We start from the raw sequence: 12,781 nt of genomic DNA on the forward strand, positions 1-12,781 counted from the left end.
GAAAGAAGAAAAAGAAAAGAAAAAAATCAAGATGAGTTGTAATCACCAACAATAGGAACTGAATGAATTCATTCTGCTGAATGAATGAATGAATGAATGAATGGGGCTGCCTTAGGAAGGGGGTTAAACAGGTGAAGTGGGGGCTGCCGAACATCCAAGAATGTATCAGAGATTGGGGTTCCCCCAGTCCCTCTTCCAGTCCTATGCTGCCCTAGGAACACAATCAAAATGAGTAGAAAGGCTTTTCCAATAATCAAAGTCTCAGGGTGAACTTCTGTTATTTTTTTATTTAATTATTAAGAAAAAATATGTTACAAAACAATATCATCCATCATATATTTCTTAATTTCCATTTTTTAAAAATTAAAGTAATAAAAAAGTCACTTTATAAAATAATACAAAAGAGCATGATCAGCTGGGGGCTAGGAGGAACCATCTGAGCTGATGGGCTCAGGAATCCAGTGCTTGCTTTGCCCTGGCTCCCTCCCCAAACTGGGCTGGGGGCTAGGGAAACAGATGTGGGGTGGGAAGGGTCTCCCAAGTTGTGGCAGGGCTCAGAGAACACCACTCCTCTGGCCAGGCCTCCTGAAGGCAGTGGGAGAATACAGGCAGTCAGGCGTCCACACCCAGGTGGGTCCTGGGAGTGGCAGAAGGGCTTGGATGTAGAGCTAAGCTCCCCTGGGACAGCAAGTGGAGCAGCCCCTCTGTGCTGCCTCTTGCTCCAAGCAGTCTAGTTCCCACTACTCAACATCCCCAGCAGCTTGCTGGGCTCCATGCCCTGCTGCTGAGCCACCGTCTGCACATCGAAGCCCATGTGCATAAGGAACTGCGCCACGTTCATCTCTTGCCCTGTGAACTGGTCCCGGATGGTAGGGCAGGAGGGATTGCAGTGGGGCCAGGGGCAACTGTCTACCAGGTGGAAGGGGCAGCCCTTCATGGGGGTTTTGCTGGCCTTATGGCTGTCATGGAAGCTTCGATCCCAGCAGTGCAGTGCCCGGGGCAGTGAGGTCCCCTTCACCTGGACATCCGTCCAGTAGCTGTAGAAAGAACCCAGGTGGGCTCACTGAGGCCATCACTGTCTTTTTGGGGGGCTGCATTTCAACTCTGCAGCATGACTGGTGTGCTTTGGAGGGCTCTGAGGGGCTCGTGGAAAGATGCCTAGGGGTTTGGGAGGGGCCTACAGGCCTATGGAGTTAGTACTACACACGCAAGCACCTAAAACCCAGGGGACACTGACCTCCGGATGATGATCTCGTGTGAGAGGCAGGCGGGGGCAAAGCTGGCCCTGGTAGGGAAACAATCAGCTTGAGTCCCACGGCCTGCCCTTTGCCAGATGACCACATGATCCACACTGACCCTTCCCCTTCAAGCCTCCAAAACCTGATGCAGGTACACCCCATCCTGCCAGAATCTGCTAGGCAGTAGCAGGAGGCTATCTTGAACACATGAATCTTTTTTTTTTCCTAGAGGCTGGGTCTCATGTAGTCCAGGCCAGGCTCAAACTAGCCGCGTAGTCAAAAAATGTCCTTGATTTCTTATCTTCTTCCTTCTATCTCTCAGATGCTGGGGTTACACCATGTGTGACATCTGTGGTCCTGGGGATTAATTCCAGGGCTTTGTACATGCTGGGCAAGCACAATGCCTGATGACCTCAGTGGGAGCCTTCTATTCATTCTTTCTATCTATCTATCTATCTATCTATCTATCTATCTATCTATCTATCTATCTATCCATCTATCTATCCAGGGTCTCACTACGTGACTAGACTGGCCTTGAACTCACAGGAATTCACCCGCCTCTGTCTCCTAAGTGCCACCACACCTGTCCTCAAGACCTATTTTTTTTTTTAAGTCAAATGGCTTGGAGGAACCACGTAAACCGCCCAGCCCAAATTCCTCGCACACACTCACTGCACATCCTTGAGTGTGCCACGCAGTTCTCGGCCCAGATTCTGGATGTATAGCCACTGACCCTCCTGAACCGGCTGCCCCGTGAGATGTACATTATCCACGGTCAGCTGGGCCTCGTCGAAAAGCCACTGTACCACGAACACTGGACCTGGGGGGGGGGGGAGATGTGACTCAGTTTGGCCTGCCTGCCTCTGCTGTGGTTCTGCTCCTAGCAAGCTCACTGACCAGCTGTGCTCCACACAGTCCAAGTTCCTGGTCTTTGTTTGATATGGAGGAGAAGAACCCCAGGCCCTGAGCATGCTGGGGAAGCATGCTACACTTCAGTCCCGATTCTTCTTTAAAGCCCATTCTCCTTCAAAGGATTCTTTTTTTTTTTTTTAAATGTTTATTTATTATGTATACAATATTCTTTCTGTGTGTATGCCTGCAGGCCAGAAGAGGGCACCAGACCCCATTACAGATGGTTGTGAGCCACCATGTGGTTGCTGGGAATTGAACTCAGGACCTTTGGAAGAGCAGGCAATGCTCTTAACCTCTGAGCCATCTCTCCAGCCCCCCAAAGGATTCTTGAAAACCCACTTTGACTGTGGCCTGGCTCTCAGGGTCTCTCTCACTTAGATTTGACGGTGCTGTCCCTTGGCATGGGACCTCACTATTCTTTGGAAAGTGGGGTTGGGGGAACTGTTTGGTGACCTCAAAATACAGAAAGGAAGCATTTGAATTTGGCTCTGTTGCCATTGCAAATGGTGCCAGTTTGCTTGGGTGATAAAATCATGGCAGTCCCAGCTAAAACTGTTCACCTCGGTGTAAGCATGCCTACTTTTGTGAAACAACATAAGATCTGTGGTCTAACCCCTTTCATTTCAGGCTGGTGCATAATTTGGAATATCCCACCCCTTCCCAAAGGCCTCAGTGAACTGGCCACTCACAGCGCAGAGTCGGGTATACTTTGTAGCCAAAGAAGCAATTCCATTCCTCGCCTTCCTTGAACTGGCGCTGACAGCGCTCTGGGACTATGCCGTTCCAGTACCTGCAACCGCAATCATAGGGTAGGCTGTGATGCTAGGGTACTCCTCACCCCAGGCACGAGAGAGGGTTTGGGCATGGGGGCTGCCCTCCACCCACACCCCTGGCACCTGATGCCACGGCGGATGGCCTCTGTGGGTGCGCAGTTGATAGTATCGATGCAGTCTGATCGGCGATACTGTTTGTTGTCTAGGAACCAGCCTGAGTCAGCCAGGCCCCGCACCTGGATGGACGGGTAGCCCAACTCCTCCAGCAGCTCGGCCACACGGTCTACATTCAACAGCACCCCGGTGCCCCCAGCGCTGAGGGAAGGCCAGACATGAGGCCAAGTGGCTGGAGAGAGGTGCTTGCTGTCCACCCAGAGCTGGCTCAGCCCCAGCTTTAGTCCTGAGGATGGTCTACCTCTGAGTAAAGCATCCTGACTGCAGACAAGCTGTCTGCAAGACTCGGGTGCCTCTGTCCCTCACGGTCTTCAGCCAGAGGACCCGTAAGTTCTAAGCACTGACCCACGGCTGAGGTCGGCAGGACACAGAGCTGCCTCTCCTTCCCCTCTTTTTTCCTGTATCAGTTTCTCTATCCAAAGAAAAAGATGCCAAAGTCCTGTGTACCAGGCCCAGGCAAGCGTTCTGTGTTCCTGATGGAATACGGTCACTGACCAGCAGGCGTCAGCTCAGCCTACCCTGACACCGTGTCCTCAAGAAGAGACATCAGAACACAACTGACCACTAACCTACCACCTAGGTAGCTGCAGCCCAACACCCTTGGGGGGGTCCAGAAGCATTTTCTAAACAGTTTCCAGCGCAAACACTCTGAACCCAGACCTCTAAGGTGCTCCAAATGAGGCCGACCTCCCTGCTCCTGCCTGCCAAGGCCGGAGTCAGCAAAGCTCTGAGGATAGATTCCAGGACTGCCAACAGTTCCCGTTCGGATTCCTCCACCCAGACACCACCCTACCCAAGTCCCATAGCGGCCGCAACAGCCCCTTGCTCCCTCCAGGCAAAGTCCTCGCCCCTTGGGTGCATTCGGCTTACCTGCTCCCAGCCAACAGCAGCACCTTTGCCCCACTCAGTCCCTTGCCCAGCAGCTCCCGCACCACCTCCTGGATGATGAGGGAGCCCATGAAGGCATACTCATCTGTAAGGCAAAGGGTAGCTTTAGGTGAAGCTGGACACAGGACAAGGTCTCCTACTCCAGGAGGCAAGAAGAGGGGTCTGGGCTCTCTCTAGGGATGGGGCAGACTGAGGAGGGAGGACCAAGGGCTCGAGGCCCTGCTTGGGGATCCCTCGGGGGCCAGGTGAGTCACAGACAAGCAGGAACCCTAAGGCATGCTACAAAAAGCTTGAGAAAGTCTGTGTTTCCCCAGAAGTTTCACCACCCTGCCCTGTCTCAAGGGGCTGGGAAGCCAGGGACTCACTCTTCTCAGGCTTGGGTGAAGCCCCACTCCAAACGTCACTGGAGCAGTAGGGGATGAAGCTGTAACAGGGATCAGGTAAGCCCGCCATGGCCCTCGGTTACCGTGAAAGGCCCCAAGAAAAATGCTGCCCGGGACAAGACCCTCAGGAAGGACCCCCTCCCCAGGAAGGTCCCCCTAAGAAAGGAACTCCCTAGAGAAATCATCATCCCAGGAAGGAAGAGTAGAAAGGATGCCTCCTAAAACAGGAAGGACCCTTAGGAAAGACCTCCCCAAAAGGATCCTCTGAAAAGGACCATCGCCCCCAGGAAGAACCAAGACCTCCACTAAAGACTACCCCAAATATGACCCCCTGCAAAGGCCAACCCCCCCAAGAATGAACCCTCATGCTCTAAGAAGGACCCCACAGGACAGGACTCTATAGGAAAGACTCCCAGGAAGGAACCCCCACCAAGGGAAACCCAGGCCCTCTTACACCATATTGGCGTTCCACCAGTGAGGGTTCTCCTCTGGCTGGGAGGATAGAATCCCAGTACCTGGGGAAACAGAGGTAGGGGAAAGGCAGGGATGGGCACTTCCTTCCTGATGGCCTCAACCAGGGAAGAGGGTGGGCCTTGGTCTGAACCGAGGTGCTAGGATGGATAGGGAATGGTGAGGGGATGGCTGGACCCAAGGAGTCACCATACCAAAAAGCAAGGATGAGTTCACTATAATTTCAAAAACTGGGACCTGGGATCGGGTTCCAGGGGTGAACAGGTCCTTCCTAGAGGCCGAATCTGACTATTCCGCCACTTCCTCCAGACTGGCCAGTTGTGTTGCTGACCTGTGCGTGTGTGCGGCCAGTCTTTGGAGCTCATGAGGCGCCGCATAGTACTGTATCTGGAGTCGCAGTTCTCACGGTTGAAGCAATACCAGCCGCCTGCAGGCACAGGCACTAGGCTCGGTTCTGAGTCCAGAGGGAGCCCCCCTCTGCACCACACACCTCAGCCCCTAAAACTTACCTTCCAGAAAGAGTAACCACCGCCGACTGCCCTTGGACTCCTTCAAGTAGTAGCTGCAGGGAAGGCGCACAGAGCAGGCAGTCAGTTAGGGATACCTGAGCCACCGCCGATCGCTACCCTCCACCCCAAAGCCCTAATCCTCGACCCTTTCCAAGTCCAGTACCGAAAGGGTCATTCCACCTGTTGCCTGGAGCTCACCGCAGCCGCACGAGGGCGCCCGCGGCCAATCGCAAACTGAACGCAAAGACTAGTGGAACCCGGCTGATTCCCCGGAGGTGGCGATCGTGAGGAGGGGGGAAAAGGAGGGCCGACTGGTCCGTGGAAAATTCCCACAGCCCGCCCCGCAAGGGACCTGTGTTAACCCTGGCGCGGATGACAGTTGAGGAGAGGCGCTCCCGGGAACGCAGTGGCGTTTGCATAGTGAGAAATGCAAGGGCTAGAGGCCTGTAAACCGGCAGGGGTAGGGGAGAGCGGAGAGATGCGGGGAGCCTGTGAGGCGGTGTCACAGCCTTCCTATCAAGGCCCAGAATGACATCGATCAACTGAGCGCGTGGGCACCCACAGTCCCTTCCTACCGCCCAGCTTCACCTGTGTTCTCTATCTACTCCAAAGCTGAGTGCGTGCGTGAATGCTACACCTGGGGCCTTCGGTCCTTCCTGGGCCCTCTCCTTGCTCCCGTGCTCAGATTCCTGACTGTCCCGAACCAATTTGGTATGCACAGGGGAAACCCTGAGACGGGAACCTCCTGTCCCTCAGTGTTGTTTCTTTTTACTGGAGTCGGGTCACTCTAGGACTGCAGTTCTGTCCGAGGACCTGCGCACAAAGGCGGGTGTGCACGGTGGCCAAGGGGTCAGCACCGGAGCTGGCCTCAGGTCAGGGCTTCAAGAGCTGCCCCCTCCCCCACTTTGGGAGGCACCGAGCCAGGCCCTCCCCAGGGCCAACAGCGTTGGACTCCCGAATGGAACCCTTTCCTCTGGGGACCAGATCTGCCATTGAAAATAGGGAGGCTCCAGCGCAGTCTCCGCGTTAGTGCGCGCGCAGGGAGGCAGAGGATACGGGCGTCACGAGCGATGGGACGGGCGGCAAGCTAGGCACGGGGCACCGGCGGGGCCAGCCAAGCAGGGCCGACGGCCTCCCGGGGTCATGCCCAGCGCCGGCCTTACCCGGCGGGGCTGCCGTCATTGCAGGTCACCGACGTGTTCAGTAGGAGGTGAAGGCGCAGATCCTCGTTGAGCTGCTGCGCAGAGCAGGGGTACAGGGATTGTGCTAGGCTCTTGACTTGCGCCATAAAGCTGTCCATGTTGCCCTCCACGGCCGTGAAGTCCAGCGGGAAGCTCTCCACCGGCTGCCCGGGGCCCGGCGCCACCTCAGCCCGCTGCGGGGGCGGCGGCGGGGGCGGCGGCTGGGGAGGCTGCTGGCCACGGCGCCGCCAGGTCTTCCTGCCCTCGCTGCCCCCAACCCAGTGCAGCAGGCCCAGCAGTAGCAGCACGCGCACCTCTCCGCCCATGGCAATGTCACTCCGGCCTGTGGCCACCTGCGGAGAGCGGGCGGCTGTAAGGAGTCGGCGGCTTGGGGCGCCGGGCCAGGGGGCGCGCGGGCCACTGCTGCTCCTTGGCCCCGGCTGCCGCGCGTTGCTCCTGCCCTGGGCGGCGGGGCCGACTCTCGGCGTCGAGGCTCTGGAGTCAGGAGCCACCGGTCTCCGCAGCTCGGGCTACGCGCGTAGCCGGCCGAGGGCAACGCAGAGTCTGGGTGCGCTGGCTCGGGCCCGCGCCAATGAGCGGCGGGGGACGAGCTGGGCGTAGTTTGCGGGGGCCGCGGCTGCCCGGGTGCCCGCGCGTTAGAAGTGCCGCCGCCGCCCGGGCGCGGCAGGGGGGAGGGGGCTGCGCTCACTCTTTTCTTGGCGGAGGTTTAGCCTTTTCTTCCCAAACCACAAGCCTGACGGAGGGGCCTGGACTAACCCGTTGCGGCCGCCGGAGGCGCTCCCAGCCCGGCTCCGTGGGGGGCAGCGTGGCCGGGCTGGCCCGGGGCAGCTCCATTCTCCGCGGCCAGCCCGGCGCCGCTACCCCCGCCCTTTGGAGCGGCCCGGCGGCCCGGAGGAAGAGGCCTTTCCGCATCGCGGGGCGCTCTGCCCGCTGCGCAGCTGCCGAGCCCGACGAGCCAAGGCGCAGGGTGCGAGCGTTCACCTGGAGCCGCCGGGGCCTTCCCTCCCGCGCCCAAGCCCAGTGCATTCTTGGGAGACTCGCACTCGGGTCCCCTCCGCACGCTTCGCACTGCCTGGAGTCCTGCGCTCACCGTAGATCCTCGTAGTTGCTCGAGCTGCGCTATCCTGCTGGTGCGTCCGACAGCGCTGCGCTCCCTCTCTGGCGCTGGCGCAGAGCCGCCCTAGACTTTTATCCAGCGGGGCCCCCGGGATCAAAGCGGCGGCGGACACAGGGCTCCGCGCCGAGGGGCCGGTAGTAGCGGCGCAGGGGGGGCCTCTGCAAGCAGCGGACAGGTGGGGCCCAAGCCCCGGCTTTTCGGGGTCGACCTGCGGGAAAGATTGGGCGTGTGAACTCAGCCCGCGGAAGAATCTCCCTATCCGGTGCTGGTGCCGGAGCCCGCAGATGTTAGGAGATGTAGGTCAGAGGCAGTGGTGCGACTTAACGAGGTTGGTAGGCCTTGGTAAAGTCCCTTGCTGCTGCACCCCATGAAGAAGACCTTTAAGAACCTCTCTCTGCCGCCACTGGAGAAGAGGACTGAGGATCCGAGAAATCGCTAGCTTGGAGATCTCCTTGCACCTACCAAGTCATCTCACCTACTGTGCCCACCTCCTCTACACATCCCAAGGCTCAGGTGACCAGCGGTAATGAGATTCCCGGCAGAAATCAAAACCAGGAGCCAACTGTGGCGTGCACAGAAGGCAAGGAGATTGCTGCGGGTTTTAAGCCAGCCATGGCGACACAGTGAACCTCTAATGTTAAATAAATGGATAAATAATCAAAGTTGGGGGAGCCGGACTGGTGATGATGATAGCAACAGTCAAACTAGATGCACAAAACCAAACACACCCGCCCTAGGTGCGCCACAAGCCAGCCGCTTGGTTTCCTTTGCCTTCTGCCTGCAGTCTGGCAGCTTTTTCTGGAAACAGGAAACACACCTGCCTTATAGGACACGGGTCCAAACCTCGGGCAGGGCTTCAGCTGCCCACATTCTAATTCATGGCAGGAGAAGCCTGCTTCATCTAGTGGGTATCTGCTGCACCTCCTAGGCAGGAATCTAGGGAGCAGCCGGGAAGACGCCGCCACGCCACCAGGGCTGCAGGGCCAGCCTGCAATTGTTTTCCTGTCTGATAGCTGCAGAAAGCAAGTTCCCAGTATACCTTGGTATACAGTAGGCCAGCTATCCCAGGATACGGTGAGAAGCCAAAGGAAAGGGTAAACTGCAGAACCCAAAATGAGGCTGGCTGGAAGTCACAGACGCTGGCTGCGTCCATTCACAAGCACCTGGTGCAAATGTGCGTTCTGCTTCCAGATGGAAACTGAATTCAGAGAACTGAGAGACCGCACCAAGCTCTGCTCATTCAGAAATTCACATTTGGGGTGGAGAGATGGCCCAGCGGGTAAGAGCACTTGCTGCTCTTGCAAAGAACCCAAGTCCCATTTCCAGAACCCACATGGTGGCTCACAACTGTTTGTAACTCTAGTTCCAGAGAATACAAAGCCCTCTCCTCTGGTCTCCTTGGGCACCAGGCACACACATGGTGCACAGACATACGTGAAGGCAAAGCACTCATACACATACAAATAATAATAAAATAAGTTTTTTTTTTTTTTAAAAAAAAGAGGGCCAGGTGGTGGTAGTGCATACCTTTAATCTCAACACTTGGGAGCAGATCTCTGTGAGTTCAAGGCCAGCCTGATCTTCAGAGCTAGTTACAGGCCAGTCAAGGTTACACAAACAAACTGCCTCGAAAAAGGAAAGAAGGAAAAAGAAACCCACATTTGCTATCTCTCTATTGTTGCATAGTCTGTGCTTGAGACTGGCCCTGGGCAGCAGTTCCATGGTTCTGAGATGTTCTTTTAAGCCCTTATCCTCAGTAGCCAAGGCTGACTCGGGGTAGAAATAAGCATTGAGCAAGAACCCGCACTAGAAGATTTCCAGTCAAGGAGCCCATTAATCCAAGTCTCAGCAGTCAAATGCTAACTTCCAGCTGGGAGGCATGGCTGCAGGCAAGGCATGGCTGCACACAGGGCCAGGCTGCACCAGGGCTAGGCTGCACTGAGCATGACTGCACAGGCTAAGCTGCACAGGGCATAGCTATACAGAGCTAAGTTGCACAGGACATGGCCGTACAGGGCATGCCTGCACACAGGGCACGGCTGCACGGGGATAGGCTACATTGGTTATGGCTGTACAAGGCATGACTGCACAGGATTAGGCTGCACCAGGCATGGCTGTACAGTGCATGCACAGGACTAGATTGCACACTGTCCTGGCCCCAAGCCATTTCCTGATGGGAAGATTTTGGGCAATGCCTGTGACCTCTCTCTGTGCCTCTGTTTCCTATTCTTTAAAGCGAAGCAGTGACCGTACCTCCGTTGGAGGGTTGTTGTGGGATTACAGGAGCCCATGCATGAAAGTGCTCAGCGGGGTGGTGGTTATGCTTGCCAAAGAAATTCCAGAACAAGCCACGGACCCACATATTCTACTCTCTGACCTTTGCCGTAGTGTGATTTAGCCTGCACATCGAACCATAATGAGTTTGTGTTTGGTTTATTTAACACTATTAGCGGAAACAAAAGGAGGGTTCCAACCAAAACTCCCCGTAACAACTCTGCCCTTGCTGTCAATCTTCCCTCTTTCTCCATCTACAGTGTCCACGACAGCCCTTCTCCTAGCTTAAATAAGCTTCTATAGTCCCCTACTGCCTACTGTGTGTGTCTTCTGCACCAGAGTCTCCCATACCGTAAGTGTGGGGAAGTCACTCCAGAACTCAAGTTCTACCTGAACTAGAGGCCACGGTAATCCTCACAACTGTATGGAAGACTTTTCAGTATTGGACTGGATGCCGCTTCATGCAGCTTGAGTGGATCTGAGCAATAACACGCAAAATAACAAGAGTTGGCGGGGGCAGGAAGCTGGAGCTCTATGGACTGCAGAGGGTGGTACAGACTGGTCCAGCTGCTACAGAAGACAATTGAGTGACTCCTCCATAAGTCAAACACAAATTCACCATATGACCCAGCAGTTCCGCTCCTAGGTATAGTCTCCAAAGAATTAGAAACAGGTGTTCAGACAAAAGCTGGCACAGTGGTCAGAGCGGCACAGTTCTCAAGGGCTAAAAGGTGGAAGCCGCTTAAAAGCCCACCAGTGTGGCTTATCTCTACAATGGGATGCTGAACATTTCAGCTATAGAAAGAAAATTCTGACCTACGCTACAGTCTTTAAAAACACCATGCTGAATGAAATAACCCAGACACAAAGGGCATATACCGTATGGTTCCATTGACATGAAATACCCAGGATGGGAGACTCCACAGGGACAAAAGCCTCACTGGAGGCCACCAGGAGACTGGGAGAATAGGGAATTACAGAGTGACTGTTCACAGGTGTGATTTATCTTTGGGGGAGTGATAAAAACGTTCTGAAACTGTGGTGATGGCCACATTCATTGTAGGTCTACTGAATGATGTGGCTTTGTGACACTTCAAAAAGATTAGATCCATGTTGCTTGAATTTTGCCTTAAAAAATCCCATAGTTTGGAATGGTGGTGTAGATCACTACTTGGGAGGTAGATGAGAGAGGATCAGGGGTTCAAGGCCAGCCCCAGTTACACAGAGTGTTTGATATCAGTTTAAGCTATAGGAGACCCTATCTCAAAACAAGCACAGTCTACCACTTTTGATGACAAGCTGAACCAAGCCTGAAGCCAGGAGGGCATGTTGGCTGGGATAACACAGGCTGGTTTTCCCCACAATTCCCTTCACAGCTGGGAATGGAATGGGGTGATGGGGATGTGAGCTTCCTCTGTATCTGGAGCCTGGCTTTACCATTGCTGGCCTGTGGGTCTCTGAGCTCCATTCCTTACCTCTAAAGTACCTGGTTTACTGTGAGCACCAAGCGAGGCACGAAGCTGGGAACTCTGACTGTCATCTTTGTGAACATGTGATGACAAACAGTTATCATGGCAAGTGTTGGTGGTATCTCACGGACTAGGTATAGGAGGCTTGAGGACTAGAGGAGCAGTCAGACTTGGAACAATGTTACAAGTCACCTTTCTGGGTAGTCAGACTTGGAACAATGTTACAAGTCACGTTAGAGTTTTGGCCCCTCAGACTTACATATCAGACACTAGGCAAGGGCTGTGCCCTTCCCCAGCCTTGACTACTCCACTGCTTTATTGGGATGGGTACTGCATGGCTCCTCCTGCTGTTCTTGCCTGGCTCCCATCCAAGCTCTTAGTGGGTGTGTCTGCCTAGCTCAGATTGAGAGTGTGCCCAGTAGCAAGGGGGCCTGGAAAAATCACAGTCCCTGGAGCAGGGGCCTGCACATTTTCAGAGCAATACCTAAAGAACAGGATTGGGAGCTGGGCAGTGGTGGCGCACGCCTTTAATCCCAGCACTCGGGGAGGCAGAGGCAGGCAGATCTCTGTGAGTTCAAGGCTAATCTGGTCTACAAGAGCTAGTTCCAGGACAGGCTCCAAAGTTACAGAGAAACCCTACCTCGAAAAGCAAAACAAAAGAAAAAACAGGATTGGGGTTCAGGGTTTGGTTCTGAGGTTCTGGAGAGAAGGATAGAGTGGGGGAGGATAAGCAGATGAACATAAAGTTAACTATTGGGAGTTGCAGGCCTTACCTAGGCAGGCGGGACCCTAGTGTCTGGGAAGAAGGAGTTAAGATGGAACATGTCAGAAAAGAAGAGCTAGGGTCTAGGGTGAACTGGTCTCCCATGCTGGGAAGGAGCAGGGTGTGGCAGAGGGCAGACAGAGGCACATGGGTCCCATCTGAGACCCTCTGTGACTTCCAACAGATGAATGACCTGGTTGGAGGGCTGGGCCAGCCGGTTTAGCATGCCCAGCAACTCTGGACCCAATTCCCTGGCCGGATGTGGGACTGGCCTCCCCCCCCTGTATCCATCCCCAGCCCCCAGCCTGCACTCTTCCCCAGCTCCAAAGCCCAGCTGCTACCTCCTGCTGTCTGGGGCCCAGCTGTTATACACTGGTCTCAGCCGGCAGGCCTCACATGGCCATCTGGGTGGCTCTGCACTCCAGCTGCTGGCCTCTGAGGCCCAAGTGAACAAGAAAACCGGGCAGGCTAGCCCCCTTTCCTGTAGCCTGCACCGAGGGGAAACTCTGATGGATTGGGATTAGCTAAAATCCCATCTCCAGCTCTCAATCTGGGCTAGAGCTCAGAGCCAGAAGGACCCGAAATGAAACCTCTTTTTAGTTTCCCCT

The 12,781-nt window shown here is 55.1% G+C and overlaps 1 protein-coding gene across 3 annotated transcripts; it reads right to left on the reverse strand.

The window, feature by feature from the left end:
* Window positions 1-261: 261 nt before the first annotated feature.
* Notum (notum, palmitoleoyl-protein carboxylesterase) lies at window positions 262-8,255 on the reverse strand. 3 transcript variants are annotated; one of them, XM_050140426.1, is made up of 12 exons: window positions 7,641-8,255; window positions 6,512-6,882; window positions 5,349-5,401; window positions 5,171-5,266; window positions 4,823-4,883; window positions 4,351-4,409; window positions 3,968-4,070; window positions 3,047-3,238; window positions 2,840-2,940; window positions 1,911-2,058; window positions 1,238-1,285; window positions 262-1,037 (listed from the first exon to the last, which is right to left on the reverse strand). In XM_050140426.1, exons 2-12 carry the CDS (start codon window positions 6,853-6,855, stop codon window positions 731-733), a joined length of 1,512 nt encoding a protein of 503 aa, XP_049996383.1. In that variant the 5' UTR covers window positions 6,856-6,882; window positions 7,641-8,255; the 3' UTR covers window positions 262-730. The 3 variants fall into 3 exon arrangements, with proteins under 3 accessions (XP_049996383.1, XP_049996380.1, XP_049996382.1); XM_050140423.1 differs by lacking the exon at window positions 7,641-8,255 and adding an exon at window positions 7,307-7,618; XM_050140425.1 differs by lacking the exons at window positions 4,351-4,409; window positions 4,823-4,883; window positions 7,641-8,255 and adding an exon at window positions 7,307-7,618.
* Between the last annotated feature and the right edge of the window lie 4,526 nt (window positions 8,256-12,781).

Source organism: Alexandromys fortis, unplaced genomic scaffold (genome assembly GCF_014885135.2).
Source record: "Alexandromys fortis isolate MF-2015 unplaced genomic scaffold, M_Fortis_MF-2015_v1.1 scaffold_39, whole genome shotgun sequence".
NCBI lineage: Eukaryota > Metazoa > Chordata > Mammalia > Rodentia > Cricetidae > Alexandromys > Alexandromys fortis.